The sequence below is a fragment of the Cavia porcellus genome, unplaced genomic scaffold (genome assembly GCF_034190915.1).
Source record: "Cavia porcellus strain 051 isolate PalLab524CR breed Dunkin Hartley unplaced genomic scaffold, mCavPor4.1 scaffold_13, whole genome shotgun sequence".
NCBI classification, from domain to species: Eukaryota; Metazoa; Chordata; class Mammalia; order Rodentia; family Caviidae; genus Cavia; species Cavia porcellus.
In genome coordinates this window covers 36,654,346-36,671,622 of record NW_026947496.1, presented here as the reverse complement: position 1 = coordinate 36,671,622, position 17,277 = coordinate 36,654,346, and the positions used below count along the sequence as shown (strand labels likewise).

Sequence of the window (17,277 nt, the reverse complement as noted above, 5' to 3'; positions counted from 1 at the left end):
TGTTTGGCTCCATCTTTGTAGCCTATTTTCTCCCAGCATTGTGTTTATAAGACCCTCTACCCTGTATAAAGAATGAAATGTACCAAGTTGGTAAATTTGTCTTGGACCAAGATTCTCACCACTCCCAGTACGCACCGTGGTAGGTAGTTTATTCAGAAATCTGAGTGGAGTGTGATTAATACCTAAACAAATCACCACCCTTCATATGTCTCTATTTTCCACATGCAGGCAAAAATAATAATAATTTTCCTATCCCCTTCTCCAAATGATTATTCTTTTTTTTTTCATTCTTACCTCTCCTGACTTGCCAAAAAGAAGATTAGATCTTTGGGTGGATTCCATTATTAGATCCTTTTATATGGAGATCAGAAATTCCAATTCTGAACTTTGAGTGTTAAAATATGAATACTTTACCACTGCTTCCTTTGTTCTTCTTGGGTTGAATTTCATTAATTTAGACTAATTGGCTCTTTGTTAGGATACTAGGCTATTTTTGAAAATTATAGTTATATGATTTATAGAGATATTATGTGTTATAAATTAGTTTGTATCATTAGATTATTGAGAAAAAAGAATATTTGGACTATAAAAGATGCAAGTTGGAAGCCATACAGTGGCTTATGAAAATGATGTTAAACTGCAAAATCTTTAATCACATTTGTGCTGCATGAGGTCAGGAAAAACAAATATCACAGCTGGAATTTCTACAAACCTAATTTAAAGCTGTGAGAATACTGAATTTAAACGCTAAGAAAAAGGGCAGCTAAGGGATTAAGGGTGCTGGGCCCAGAGAGAAGGAATGAACACTACAAACAAAAACAAAAATAAACCTTGAGAGGGGAAAAGGAAGATGAAAGGGTGTCCCCAAAAGTGTCATTGTTTTCCAAAAAGGACAAATTGACTTCTAGATTTATGACTACTTTGGGGCTGACAGGTAGTCTGCAAGGCGGGTCAATGATTAACACTTGGGGGTTTTTCACAAAGCCCACTGAAACAAATCAGTGAAGGAAGGCTGCCTTGATGCTCTGTTCTAAACCTAAGATTTGGAAAGGTTTTACATTGTCACCTCAGAGGACAATTAAGAATTCTGTCCTGCAAGCACTCTGCTACACATGGGTGTCCTTGCAAGAGCTCAACTCAGTTTACAGTGCTTAGAAATTGTGAGCATCTATTGAGTTTTACAGTACATTTTTCTGGGTAGAGAGATTAATTTCATAGGAGATTTTACTCTAATTTTTTTAATTTTAAAAACAAAAAATAATAAAAATGATACAGAATTTCAAAACAAAACAATAAGAGATTAATACTGGTTTTATATTGTATATTGTTATCTTCAAAGTAGTAGATATAGGTGTGAAAAAAATGATCAAGCAATTGAACAGTGGGAAGCACAAACTATTCTTTTAGATGAACTGACAAATTAGTAGTATAGTTAACTATCTTGTGTACATATGTATACCTTAAAATTTTAATGCCCTTCCAAAATACCTTTCAAAATAAAAAGGCAACGCCAATGCACGTTGTAAAAAGAAAAGAATTATGCTGTTAACTTCTTTAATGTTTTCAAACTTCACTCATTTATAAGCAAATTTTGTCTCTTGGCTACTGGACTCAGTAGTATGAAGGACAAAATATGCCAACAGAATCAGGAAATAGCCCCTTAGTCTGTGCTGCTCTCTTTACTGTAACATTAAAAACAACAAAAGCCAGAGTACAAGTAATATGGCCCACAAGCTCACCAAACTCCAGGATGTACTGATGGGCTTCATCCACATAGCGGATGAGCTGCTGGAGGAAACTGTATGCGAATCGTTTCTCAATGGAAGGTGTGTCCAGTTCCAGGTCCTTGAATCCTCTTCAACAGAAAAAAAGAAATCCACAAACCAATGTTTACAATACTTCTTAGAAGGCAAAGCTTTATTTACAACATATGTACACATGAGTTTTGGAAATGATCCAATATTCTTGTAGCTCAAGGCAAAAAGAACATTTAATTAAAAAGGAACACTTTGAATTGGATATAAAAACCACAGTGAATAACTCAATTATTATGCAATAACATGCTCCCTTTATGAAAATCAAGTGTGGTTTTGGGTTTTTTTTGTTTGTTTGTTTTTTGGTTTTTTTTTTTTTTTGCCTAGTAATTTTGCCTAAATGATGGATGGCAACTTAATACAAGTAGAAACAGGAATTCAGTTATGTGACAAACCACTAACAGCATTAATGATTACAACATGAGTGAATTGTGAACATACTAAGTAGTAGCTCCAAGCCTTACACTGCTGAGTTCATTTTAAGCTACCAATTGGAGAGGGTATTCAAACATTCAGTCTTATAGGAAGAATATAAAGCAGCTGTAAATCTACCTGGATACTGCATATCCATTTATCTGCAGGAACTTGAGGATGTCCTGTGCCTTTTCCCTGTCCTTGGCTTTCTCTTTGGCTGTCAGTGTGTCATAGGGCACCAGCAGGGGATGATTTCCACCTCCTAAGAGAACATTAAGACACAAACACAACGTAATCTGCAATGAGCCATAGCACAGATATAAGAGGATCCCATGGTGGAACTTCTGATGACTTTAATAATACACAGAGCATACAAGACTCACACACGACTCTTCACCCTCTGGTGCCTTTAGGGTTTCAATTAATTCAGAAACCCTATTCAAAGAAAGACTGTTCACACATCTTATAATAGGTATTTAAAAATGAATATATGAGGTATGATCAAAACATACTGTGAACGTTTGAATTAAAAATGTGTTAAAGAAAAGGTGCATTGCAGTTAGCCTCTCCCAAAATATTCCAGCTACTTCAAACATACTTATCCCATCGTTCTTGCCACTTTCTGAAAAGGTTCTGGAGGTCTGCTTTTGTGAGTATCTTTCGTTGTGCTGTTATGGCTGCCTTAGTGTACTCAGTTAGTTCAAAATTTTTACCTTTCAGGCTCATTTTGACTTAGGGAAAAAATCAGATCTGGCGAATGAGTTGAATGATGAAACACTGTTGTTTTTGAGCCTATCTTTCTGTTGGATGGCACTGGGCGGCCATATATAATTTTTTATTATATCTTGCAAAGACATTCACAAAAAAAGCACTTTTATAACTATTTAGACAGAGGCAAAGACAAAGAGATAAGTGTGCTTGAAGCAAGGGGGAGTATTTTGGAGGGAGGGACTAATAACAGCATTGTGTCTTTTACTGTACTGATTTATTTTTTACTTTAAACATTACTGTACTGATTTTTTACTATAAACATTCACCATTTTTTACTTTAAACATTCACTGCTTACTTGTAAAAGCAGTCACAATATACAGTACCAATCATATCTGCAGTCACCTAAAAGGGAGAAACAGCTTCATGCTTTTCTCTGTTCAAACAAATTCTAAGTGTAGGGAGCAAAAATAAATACTAAAATGTTCACAGTGGTATCCACCAAAACTCTAAGGTAAGTTTTGGGGGTAACATTTTCCAAACCTGCAGCATTAAGATAAAGAAATGCTGCAACAAAGAATTTTTATTACATCTCCCAAAACGGAAAGTACTTAATGTCAACTTTTTATAAATACATAAAAACCATAGCGAGGTTTACCAAGTCAAACTGGATCACTTTTTACTACCTAATATTTGGCTGATTTAAAAAATTTACAAGTACTCACTGGCAAGACTCCTGATTTCTAACATAGCTATTCTGCTGAAAAATACTATACACATTTTATTCTTTTAGATTAAAATATTACAAAGTATTTAAAATGAATGAGAAAAACAAAAAATAAAAAAATTTTAAATCTAAATATTAAAAATTATTTTTAAATGTACCATTAATTTCAGGTATAATAATCTAGTATAAAGAATTCCATTAAGGTAGCAGCAAACTGGAGAATTTGGTATGTTTAAATTTAATTTAAAGTTTATAAAGCATATATAGTAACATATATTGTATGAGATGCTGAATTGACTGAAATGTAACTGCTAAGGAAGTTTGAGAAAGACAAAAGAAATAAATATTTTTTAAAATTATGACAAACTATTGTCTATGAGTTTGAAAATAGTTTAGCTGATGCCACTAGAGCAATTATGAATGTTGAATTTGCCTTTCTAGGCAAACAAGCCAGCAAAAATGCAAAGAAGGTACTGCTGTCTTTTCCTGAAGATTCTGCCTAAGAGTGCCACCTACAGATAGATAATCACTGACTGAGCTTTCTGAACATTAGGTGATGCTATACTATCATAAATGCAAGGGAACAGGTCAGAATAATCAAATACTAAACCTAGTAAGGAACCACATTTATTCCTAATATAGTATTAACAGTGTCATGCATAAGCAATTGTCAGAGGATAATACTAACACCCTGTAAACAACATGAGAATACAGAAGGTATTATTAAGTGCACTGGGAATCAAACTGACTTTTCCTATAATCAAAAATATAATTAAACAAGATATTTTATGAGAAAAATTGTCTATCATAATCACTCCAACCGATAATCACCTATTTTGAGCTTCACTACTGTATTTAGCTCTAGAGGATTATGTTAATTTGGTAATCTCATCTATAACCAATGATTCTGGGGTCAGAAAGCAAGGAAAGTTGGGCAGTCTAGGGCAGTTGGAAAGAGCAATAGTGAGTGAAACAGAATAAAAATCTATAATTCAAAAATCCCAAGAACATGAAGTACCTCTGACTCTGACATGCTTTTCATGGTATTAGAGCTTCCCTGAGCCAGATAGGCAGATACATTATTTGAAGTCAGACTGGAGGGAACTCATCTTGCTCTTCCAATCTTCATCTTCCCACTTAAAATGGGTGAGGGCAGCAGTGTAGAATGGAGCTAAATGAATATACAGTAATTACTAGGATAATGCCTCAAACATATAGCTCTAGCTTGTAAACTCATAAACAAACATAACAATAGGTTAACTCTACAGCTGTATTCAGCTAAATGACAGATTATCACAACACAAAATATTTGAAGTAGTGGTATGAGAAGAGGAATAGAAAGGAATGCCAGCTCTTGAGATGTTTCACTATTCTGAAAATACTTATAATACTTTCCGGACACTTCCTCCATTCTTTCTATTAATGATGCACGTTATCCTTACAGTAGCTGATATGTCCCAAACTTTCCTAAATTCTGCCAGTGAACTGAGAGAACACTGGAGCTCACATGACCAGAACAAGCAAAATAGTAATTTTTCTCTAGATTTTTCTAAAGCAGATTCCTCTTCTGCAAAAGATTTCAAGAATGATAAAAAGTCATCACAGTAATGGGAAAGGAAACATGTTTGGCACTGATTCCTGTACTGTTTCTTTCACACACATGCACACACACGTACACATGCACAATATTTGTACAGACTGATGTCAAATAAAAGGCAATGAAAGAGATCATCAGTGTACCATGCATTAAACTGAACAAAATATTTATGCAGATAGTCAAGAAAATATTTCATAAGCAACTAAGGATATTAGGCCATCTTAATACCTAACACTAAAGGAAGATAAAGCAACCACAGCATGTAAGAGAAAGTAACAAAACTGGATAAAAGATGCTGAGAAAAAGGAATAGGCTGAAACAGAAATAAAAGGGAATAAGAAATATTTAAATTGGAGGTGAGAGTCAGGAGAGAGGTCTAAGTAATATCTGATACTTCTGTATTTTTATAGGTACATATATCTGTTTGCTAAAATGGCTAAAAGAATGTCATAAATGAGGCAATGTAAACAGAAGTCAGGAAATTACAGAATTTCCATCTTTAATCAAGCATAGGACATTTGAAAAATTCTAATAAAATTGGGATATAATGAACTTTTGTGTTAAAAAGAATAATTATCTCATCCATACCACACACTTCTGTAGTTAAAGACCCTGATTGATTTTAATAATGAGTTTTTAAAATTATTACCTTTGGACTCCAACTCCAATTTCTTTTTCTTTGCCCATATGTTATGGTAGTTTTCAGCCATCATTTCTGCCATAGCCTGAAACAAGTCAAATATTTACAAGCCAAATCCAACTTTGGTGATTACAAAAGTATAACTCTGCTTTCTAGTATGTAATTTTGAAATATCCAAGTAGTAGTGCTAAAATATATTTGAAAGATAATCAAAAAAAATTCTCTTATTTGGAATTTGAAGTCCATGGAATTGTAATAATTTATGAAACTTCACAGTGAATAAACAACATATGTTTTGATAAGAATATTTATTGTTACCTTTAATGTTTACACACATATATTTTCTTCATTGGGTAATGAAACTTCAAAATAGCTATGAACTTCACCACAAAATAAACTTATTTACAAGCTCTTATTTTCGCTTCCAAACTTTAGAATATTATCTAAACCTCATTAAACATTGAATGCAAAAAAACATTACATAGATAATGATTTGGCTTCTAGAACATTCTCTGTATAAACCAGGGAGCAGATCTAGGACAAGTCACACGATCCTCTATGTTCTTGGAATTTTGGTAAGAATACTTCTAATATTCTTTTCATTTTTGACGTTCAAATTTACTATCATCTTAATAGATTCCTATAGTTCTGTAGGTGTTTCTCATGCCAATGAGAAAACCAAACAATTACACGGTACCTAAATTTACATTTCTACTTTTATTTCCCAGTATAATGTTAACAATGCCACTATAACTGGATCATCTTGACCTGTTAATTTTGTTCTATGGAATAAAAATTTATTTTTCATTCAAATCAGTTGTTTGTCACAAAGTAGGTTTCTTAGTGACAGAGGAAAACAGACTATGGATGGTGGAAGCAAAATGCTGCCAACTTCTCTGAGTAAACTGCCTAAAAAATATACTTTTTAGTGAGTACCTAAAGTGATCCTCAAATAAACCATTATTTATTGTTTATTTACTCTCACACAGCTAATTAGGTTAGGATTTTTCAAATGGATTTTTTGTCTTTAAGTAAAACGTGTTTTGCGGAGGAAACATCCTAGAAAAAGATGTACAGTCCACCTTGGTCTGGGAGACACATCCCAGCGGAGGCTTGGAATCTCTGCTACTACTGAATCCTCTGTGTTTTTTCCCATTTGCCTGCAGCCCACCCACAAAGTACCAGAGTTAATCTGTCCTTCCATGTTTTACCTCCTGGCTCCTCCCCTACCTCACTTCTCTTGTGTTTTGGGAGCCTGTGTTAAATAAAATAAAGGTAACCTGAACACAAGTAACAAGATGCAACAGCAGTTGAGCTGATAACCCTGACAGCTACTAAGAGAATACATGGCAGATGGTGTATACAGCCTGCATACAGTGGACAAAACGCTGATCCACATCTAGGGCAGGATTGAGCAGGATAGCAGGATGTTTCATCCCATGACTTAGAATGGGCCACAACTTATAATTTATGAATTGTCTATTTATGAAATTTTCACTTAATATTTCAGAGCACAGTGAAGTATAGGTAATTGAAATCTTGGAAAGTGGAATCATACATAAGTAGGGTTATCTTTAACAACTTCTAGGTATAAAAGGTTAGGGTACATAATAGCTATGAACTCCATGAACCCATGTATGATCTCCATATTTAAACAATCAATGCTGCAAAATACATGCGGGAAAGTGTTATGCTGTGCTTTTTAAATATAACATTGGAGAATAATTTTAAAATATTACTTACATGTAGGTCCCTGGATAGTGTAACATTGCTCATATCAATGGCTCGGGGGCTGTATCCATGGGCAGCATCTACTGAAACCTAGCTCATTTATGGAAAAAAACAGAACCTCATTAAAAATCCTTTGGAAGAGACTTAAGCAATACTTTATAAAAATAGGGCAAAAAACTTCCAAACATGATGTTTTCTCAGATAAAAGAGGCAAACACCTGCATAAAATGATTTGACAAACTTATCTAGCAAATGAAGTTATATTTGGGGTCTGACTATTAGTTATGACTGAATAACTCATCATAATAGTTTAGGGATTGACAATCCCCAAAGCTAATAATCAGAATTCAATAAATTATGCTATAGATCCAAATTTCTGAGATGCTACCTTATCCAAAGGGTCACTAATAATGAATTCTTTACAAATCCTATTTTGCTGCAATGAAATTTACCTTTCCTCCTCCAGGCAATAATGAGGCAAAGAAGTCAATATCCTCATGAGTCAAATGTTAGAATAAAATAGAACCTAATTTTAATTATAACTATCTAGCTTAGGTTATACAGTGCTTTACTAGCATATCCTTGATGGCCAGATAACTTCTGAATTTTTATATTTTGTCTTTTAAAAAGCGAAATGTACCTCATCAACTTTAAGAAAGTTTTGTAATCACCGTAGGCATTTACCTCATACCACTAACTGGCATACAAATTAGCTGTGGTATCTGTTTACAAATATAAAATTCTGTATTGATGTATTTCATAACTGTGTATACTCTATTATAAATGGATAAACAAAAAGCAAAGAGAATATATACATTCTGGCAAAAAACCCATGCCTGTAAAATAGAAGGCAGCTAATACTAGTATAAACTCAGGAGTGGTGCTCAACTAACTTGAAGGTAAGTTTCGATGGAACACCAACTTCTGTGTCTTCGCCACAGCTCAGGAATCTAATGGTGTTGTATATAAAATTGGGAAACTAAGATTAGGCTTGGTTTCCCATGATCCAAGCAAGCTGGGGGTTCAATGTAAACCTGTATTACTTAACTAGCTGTGAGTCCCCTACAGGGCCTTGTATGATACTAAGGGAATTTGTAAGTAAACATGAATTTTAGATGATCTCTGAATTTTAGAGTGGGTAAGGTTTCCTACCATTTAACTAAGCATTTCCAGGTTTTTGGTTATACCTAATTCTTACAGAAAGTCATAAAAAATTACAAATTCCACTCCAATTGCACCCTACTTATAGCATTATTTTTAGCAACTGCATTTCAGTCCACACCCCTTTCGAGGATGACTGTTTCAAGCTTTAGTCATTTTTAGTACTTAAATCCTTCCTGTAATAATCAAATCAAATGGCTCAACAACAGGTTCTTTTTAATTTTTTACTACATACTTTCCTTCATATAATTCACAGAAATCAGAAGATAGGCAAGGTCTTATTTAATTTCCACCTCTTACTTCAGTAAAAAAAATTTTTTTTAAGAAAAGGAAAGAAGATCAAATAAGCATTAATTGCCTAAACTCATTGTCTTTCTCTTACGAAATTACCCATTAGTTACCTCCATCTGTCAGTCATTCTCATTGCTGCTCCCATTACAGAGTCAGTAACTAGATCCTGTGGTGCAGTTACTGCTGCCTGTGTCCTACCAGGTACAATCTGGTCAGGCCATTTAACCACTTTTAAGGTTATGTTTACCCACATGTTAAATAGAGTTAACACAAAAGCCAATCTGAAGTCAGCTTTGAAATTAGACAATGGACATAGAGGCCACAGCAGTGCTTGACACACGTAAATTATTCAAGGGATGTTTGCAAATAGCTGTTATTATTAATATGCTGTTAGGACTATAATATCCATTATAACCATAGTTTCCAAATAAGGTCATTGGGATCACTTTGGGAACCATGATTTTGTCTATCACAGCATCTAAAGTCAGATTCATGATTGACTCCTTGTAGCCCCCAGCCCTCTTAAGCCCTTTGAAACTATGGTCTTGCTGACTCAAGATAGAGTCTCAGGGAATAAGATCTAATTACTTCTCTTCTCCAATTTCTTAAGCCTTTGGTCAAAATATCTGTTTTTCTGCTTCAGTCTCACCATCTGCTGATTAACTCTCTATTAGTATCCAAATTGTGTTCTAAAAGATTCATTTTCTTTTTTAATGCTAACCCTTGCCACTCTACTGTAAAAATCTGTGGGCTTGGGCTGAATTTTACTCATTTCAATAGTTTCAGAGCTTGACATATACCTGTAATCACCAACTTTTGTATTATAGTATGATTCCCAATCTCACAAATACTAAATATGGTAAATATGCATCTTAAAAGAGATAACAGTCAGCATGAGACTATAAATTTTGTAGAATAAATGTAAAAAATAGAACTGATATTGAGATTTTTTTATTTGTTTTCAAAACAGAGTTCTTAGTATTTAATTTCCTCTTGGACAATGGTCCTTTGATAAATGAAAGTTATAAACTTTATCTGTAGATTAAATCCTACAGATCAGTTTATAGAAATAAATAGTTCAACAGCAAGTGATGCAAATAATTCAACACGCTTTTATTTTTTCATGATTTTTCCTTCCTTTAAAGCAGAAATCAAAGACAGATCCTTAATTTTATGTCACGTAGACTATAAGCCATCTTTGAGTCAGAGACTTTAACATTAAAATTATACACAGTAGTAAAAATAACAGCAATTAACAAATGAGTGTTTATCATGAACAAAACTCACAAAGGATCTCATATAATTGCCAGAACATGTTTGTAAAGTGCTATTACTTTTTAATTATTTTAACAATGAGAAAAAATGTTTGAGAAAATTAAATATTCTATGATATTTTTTATAGTGGTCTTAGGAGGAAGCAAAGGTTAAGGACAGCTTTGGCTTTAGGAGAAAGGAAATAGCCAGATGTGAGCAGCTCAAATAGCCTTGTGACTAAATTGTAATGGCTGATACTTGCTTCCCACCTTTAATATTATTTTCTCCTCCTTGAGCATGAAGCCCAAAGGTTGGAGTCTTGTAGTATTGTTGTCTTGCTTTGACATCTCCCACCAGCAACACCCTGGAATCCTTGCTCTGTGTGCCTGCAGGGCCTTTTTTCTCAGCACCCGTACAGGTGTTTGTGTCCACTTGCATGGAGTGTGCTATGGGCTCTAGACCTTGGACCCACTGTCTGATCACCCCACTTTTCCTTAAGAACTAGCTCTCAGGTCTCAGAGGAAATGGGAAGAAAGTTCTGCAGGCAATCTGTTTTTAATGATTGAACACATTGCACAGCGTTGGTTAGAAAAGCCACAAGATCTTACAGGCAAGTGCTCTTCTCTACTATGGCCAAAAGAAGGATGGGTATAAAAATTCCTGAATTTAAACACACTTTAAGCTCTCTTAAAAACTAAAGGCAAACCAATATAGTATTTTCTTCTACTTTCTAAATTATGTTGGTGTCAGAATTTTCAAATTATTTGTTCTGAAAAACCAAATAATTAGAAGAATTAAATTACTATTATTGTCCAAGACCAGGTGTTTCTACGCTGACTAGGCTGGTCTTGAACTCCTGAGTCCAAGTAATTCCCCGGCTTCGGCCTTCTAGGTAGTTGGGGTTACAGGCTTATGCTATCATACTTGACTCAGAATCATTTTTAAAATAACATAAGCAAGGGAAGTGGTGCAAGGTAACAAGGGTGAGGTATGAGGAGGAGGGGAAAGGGAAATAAGAAGAATACAGATATGTCATGTATGAGAACTTAATAACCCCAATTAATGTAAACACTATGTGCCACAATATGAGCAAATAAGACAAATAATAATAACTATGAAAAAGCATATAGGGGAACCAGGGGAGGAAGGAGGGGAGAGGAAAGAGATTTTAAAAAAAGAATTAAGTTGTAATGTGTACATGTAACCACTCTCCAAGATGATTATATATTTCATGAATTAGAAGCATTACTAGTAAAAACAAATCATAAATCATTAATTCTTACCTGACTTGTCTGAGAAATACGACGAGTCCGGTTGTAAAGAGCCATGCTGTCTCCTTCTCTGGTTCTTTCAATTCTCCAACCCCAAGCCAGCATAGTCTTCAATGATTCTTTAATTGGCCAGCGATAAATTTCTTTTTCCTAGGAAGAAAAAAGAAGAAAATAACAAAGATATTATGAATTAAAATTTTAAATGTTAAATGACTTATTTTGCAATAGCCTACAGTTTTTAGAAATTTGACTAGTATCACTTATTTAAGAATAAAAACAATGTAAAAGTTCTAAAGAGAAAAGTGCGCGCTGAAATTTCTGATGTTGCTAAAAGGTTTCCTTGCTCCTGAGAGCACATGAAGGTCAATTTAATTTGGCTGCCCTGTTCCTGACACCTTGGGCAGAAAATGGAAAAAAAGAAAATGGAAAGTGAAGATTGCGTGGTTTGTGTGTAAAGGTTTTCTACCATCTGAATAGAGAAGTAGTTCTTCCTCCACCATAAACACTATGCTAGAAATAATTTTCCATCAAAATGTACATCTTTCCTCAAAGTAAAATATAGAAAAACTTACATATAATAAGCATAATAAATATTACTTTTTCGTCCCTCATAAAAAAAAACCCTTACACAACAATATTTTCTAAAGTTCCTGAAAATAGGGGAGATGAATACAAAGAAAAAAAGAAAGGAAAATATTAAGGTGAAAAGAGAATAAGTAATGAAATACTGATGTATAATGGGAATGGAGAAAAAATACATAAGAAGGTAAAATATGAAATTTTTGAACAAAGGTAAAAATCATAAATAAAACAAAGATATTTTAATGATAAAACATATTAGTTAAAACTTTTACAAACTTTAAAAAAAAATCCCTTACCTTTTCAGATAATAACTTATATGGCTTCATTAATGGTTGAATCTTAGAAGAATCTGAATATATTTCTCCATAAATCCATCCATTTGCCAACTAAAAATTTACAGACATCAAAAACTGTTGTACTTATATTACTTATAGAGAATACAGGTATGCATGTGGTTTAAGTGTGCGTATTAATAACTAAACTGGACCAAGACAAGGAATCAGACTCAAGGGTTTTTTGTTTGTTTGTCTTTGCTCTTTTGTACCAGGAATCGAACTCAGGATATTGGGTTTGCCAGACAGGCACTGCACCACTGAGTTAAACCCCCAGATTAAATTTTATCTAATTTAAGTTAATATAAAAATTTCCATCTAATCCATGCTACTTTTAATAATCATCTAGAACAAGCTGTTCTAATTCATGCATTGGAATCATCCTGTTTTCCTTAAATAGAACTGCATCTATAATTGTACCCATAAACCATGCCTTAGAAGATTATAGGGCCATACAACCTGGTATTATTTATGCTGACATATACTGGACCTCTGACAAGCCTATGCAATTACTCATTTTAAACAGGAGAACTGGGGAACACACCACAGGGTCTTCCCAGAATAATACCACCTGCTTTGCCCATTGCTATGACTCATTATTTTTCAACAGATCTGTCCCACATTATTTTTCCAATCTGTACACATCCCTACTTTCCTCCACAATCTTTCCTCAAGTCTCTATTAAGTACCTTTTGCCCCTATGAACAATATGTGTTTAAAACTATATTCATAATTTAATTAATGATCTTTTGAAATCTTAAAATTCATAATCATTCATAGGTGCATTATAATTACAGAACAAGCTAAATATTTTAGCAAATTGTAATTAAATGTTTAATGTACACAAAGTTCTCTCTTTAAAAGAGGAAAGTATCATGGTCAGGTATATCAAGGCAGAGACCAACTGTTAGTAACAGCAGCATTAAATCAGGAGGCAGTGCTCTGATTTTTACCTTGTCCATTGACCATTTGTCATGAGAATGCTCTGCGTATTTGTTAATGAAGTATTCCAACTTCTCAGGAATTGTAATACTACAAGAAAAACAGAGAAAGGAAAGTTTGATTTTCATGGAAATTACAGGAAGTAACATTAAAAATTTACTCACAACTTATGAATGCTTAGATTCCATTGAATTCATAACTATCTAAAAACAATTTTAACAAAGTATTTTTTCATATTTTCAGAACAATATTAGAAAAGTCAAGCAGAAAATGGTCTGTCTCTTCACTTTAAATCGTGTCTTTTATATTAATATGACAAATTAAAAATTAAAATATCTATGATATTAAAACACATTCAAAGATGAGAATAACAGATTACACAAAAGAGAAACCAATACCAAATGAAGCTTAGATACAGCAAGATTAAAGACAGACTTTTTCATGCTCTTTCTTTGAATCTTTTCTCCTTTTTGATTTGTCTCTTATACAACTGGAAATGCATAAAATATTTCTGAAATCAGATCTTCTGTACTTTAATTTCGTACAACTAGTATATTATAAACAATATTAGAAATGCTACTGATAGTAAAAAGTGATCAAATAATGATTTATGGTTTTGAAAACATTCATTCTTGATTTTTTTATGTTTAACTATTTAACCCCTGAACAAAGATCAAGCACATGCAACTGATGACCAAATCTGATGAATATGATTCACAATATCAAATGTATAATGAATGAAAAATTGAATATATATGTAATTCCATTCATTAGTGAATATAATTTACTAAAGCAATTAACGTTGAGAATAGAATTCTAAATGAAACAGTGTAACTAAATGATTTCTTGGAGGTTTTTTCCTAGTAAAAATATCAGTTACTTTTTGGCATAGACAGGTAAGAAACAATATATAAAATCATAATCATGTAGAAATTACTGATCTCATCATGTAATTCTGTATCTGTTGAGAAGTTCCCAAAGGGGCAAGCCCAGGTAAATTACTATACATGCCCAATACTTAGAAATTTAGCTGGGTTTAACTGATCAGTACTAAAACCATGACATTATTCTCACATCTTCTTTAAAATCCTGGATTATACTGTATGTTAGCAAACCACACTTACCCATGTAGGAATGTGAGACTGTGATGTTTTGGTTACTTACTTCGGAAGAGATAACAAAATGATCAATCACATAAGCCAAATACTGTGCGGGTAGAATCTTTTCTCACAGGACTGTGGTCAATACCAAACATGCAAATTTAAAGCATATCTGACCAATGGCATTTCACTTGGGATAAAATTTTGATCTGGTGATTGAAGCTGCCTAGAAGCCTTAAAGTTGAACTTGCAAGCAAATTCAGAAGTGGTACATAAAAACTACCATGTGACTATCTTGCTAGAACTGATCTTCCTCAGTCACCATAGAATCAATAAGATACTGTGGCATGAGGAGACAGTTTTCCTTGCAGATGGGGACTGATGGTCCTACTTAAAGACAATAGGAATGACAAAATTCTGAGGTTTCCAACACTTGCAGAACTCCAACACCCTATTTGTAGAATGATTTAAATAACAAAATATATGTAAGATTTTCATTTGTTAACTGATGTTTTACTTATGGTTAAGGTTGTCAAACTACATTCCAACTGCTCACTAAATTTTTCATAAACATTGTCATTAGATATCCCCTTCAATCTCACAAAATGCTTTATAATGCTAACCATCAGCCACTAAGTCTGGGTCTGCCTGAGACACAGTGGGTGAAGGAATTTCCCCTCGCGCACAGAAAAAATTGTGCTGGGGTCATTCTAAATAAAAGACATGACATAAAAAGAAGTTATTTAGTTCTTGATAAACATTTTGGATAAATTTTCAATGAAAAAGATAGCTTATATACCTTCTTGATTCTCATTATTATAGGTATCACCTATAATACATGTTATACACAGAGAATCTTCACTATGTTAAAGAGTGTAACCTAGAAGGCATAGTTTATTTCTGATATTAGTATAACGATTATTATTACCATCATTTGATAAATTAAAGGGACTCCTATTAAAAGGATACCAATTCAAAAGGGGCATGTATTAGAGAAAGTTCACTTCAGTACCTTATTCAATTTCAGACTTCACACATCATTTACAATAAAAATCTGCTGCAATAGAAAGAGTCCATACTTTGAGGTATCAACAGGTTGTGGATTAAAGTTCCCTTCAGAATCCATGGATGACTGTTTTTCCATCATACTGACATAATTTGACTCCATGTAGTCTGGGGGCAAAGCTCCCGCCACTGCACTCAGACAGGGAAGTGCCAGTTTGAAAAGTTCTTGCTCATATTTCTGGGAAGAAAAGGACCAAGAAAAATTACAATGTGACTAGATATCAAAAGTTGTCAGCACGTCATCATGGCTGATGTGACGTTATAGGGCATCTAGATTACCTTGGGCTCACGTAACTCTCTAACAACTCTTTTTTGGACAAATGAAACACACATTTTGAAATCCTAGAAAATGCAGGAGAAGCAGGCTTATTGTGATTTTATTCAAGACAATAAAATCTTCCCTTCTTAAGAGTGTATTTTCCCATGTTTTAAATGAAGTAAACTTACGAAATGTCTTTACCACATGGATACAATGTCAGTCACAGAAATTTTCTCAGAAATTTTTAGTATATGCACTTCCCATAGAATTTATTTCCTAGTTTCGAACATCATTTTTTCATATCTTTGCGATACAGTAAGAATGAGTTAAAATTTTTCACTCTCTGGAGAGTGAAATAATCCTTTGTATATTGTTTCATGTATTGTCACTATAATGTGGTAAAGCAATAACCTTTACCTGAAAAGGATTCTTCGTTTACTAAAAGAAATTAAGTAAGAAAATGCATCAGAATGTAGCTACTCAACATAATTATGGATAAACTTTCTCATGTTGTATATAAAACTTGCAATTACATTAGTCCAATCATCTGATAGTGGCTATGAGTTCAAATATTGATCAATTTAAGTATGAGCCTAGAAAGTGTGTTCTTATTTTCTTTGAAATCATATTGTGGTCATGTGAAAATAAACGAACTATCCCTATATGTTACAAATGTGCAAATAGAAGGTAACGGCATATAGACAAATATTAAGCATAGGTACTTAAATCTCTATGGCAACAAACAGAAAATGTTAATAGGCACTGTAATATTCTAATTTAAAAGACTTTATATTTTATAGTCTTCTATATAATTTCTTTAGATTGCCTAAGGCTACAGAACTAACTAGGGAGAGTTTGAAACCAAATCTATATTCATAGAAAACAAATATAAATGGATAGAAATTTAACCATGCACCTTATTTCCTGAAAAGGCTTAGCTATTTTAAATTCAGAAAGCATTATGATCACAAAGAATTTAATACCATAATGGGCTATGGAAAGCAATATAAATTTTATTCTCAATATTTTATTCAGAAATGAGAAAAAACTGCTTAAGTCTTCATTAGAAAGGCACTCATTTTCTTGATAAATTAGGAATGCTAACTTTTAATCATCTTATCAATGCAAATAAAGTCACAAAACTAAATTACCTTTTGAGATAGGGCATCAAAAATGCCCCAGAACAGTTTTCTTGATAAATGAAGTTCTTCTTCAGAGGCAGCACCAAAGTTGCCCCACCCTCCAGGCAGGCAGTAGTATTTCCAGCATCTTTCATAATGATTTGTCAGGAGCTACGTGGAAAAGCAATTACAAAGCTCTGAGCTGAGACACCTTGCTTAGTTGTTCCACTTCCTTCCCATGGAATTCTAATGCCATGTTCTGTAATA

At 33.4% G+C, this 17,277-nt stretch overlaps 1 protein-coding gene across 6 annotated transcripts in view; it reads right to left on the bottom strand.

Annotated features, from left to right (window-relative positions):
• Positions 1–17,277, bottom strand: part of Ryr2 (ryanodine receptor 2) — a 659,796-nt gene that overhangs the window by 140,899 nt on the left and 501,620 nt on the right. For 5 of the 6 annotated variants that reach the window (XM_063260102.1, XM_063260104.1, XM_063260105.1 and 2 more), the window contains 9 exons: positions 17,041–17,181; positions 15,645–15,808; positions 13,477–13,555; positions 12,488–12,577; positions 11,622–11,759; positions 7,645–7,722; positions 5,911–5,986; positions 2,367–2,490; positions 1,740–1,855 (listed from right to left, as the gene is read on the bottom strand). In XM_063260102.1, coding sequence (XP_063116172.1) covers positions 1,740–1,855; positions 2,367–2,490; positions 5,911–5,986; positions 7,645–7,722; positions 11,622–11,759; positions 12,488–12,577; positions 13,477–13,555; positions 15,645–15,808; positions 17,041–17,181 — 1,006 coding nt within the window. The remainder of the gene's footprint in view (positions 1–1,739; positions 1,856–2,366; positions 2,491–5,910; positions 5,987–7,644; positions 7,723–11,621; positions 11,760–12,487; positions 12,578–13,476; positions 13,556–15,644; positions 15,809–17,040; positions 17,182–17,277) is intronic. The other variant, XM_063260106.1, reaches the window with a different exon arrangement.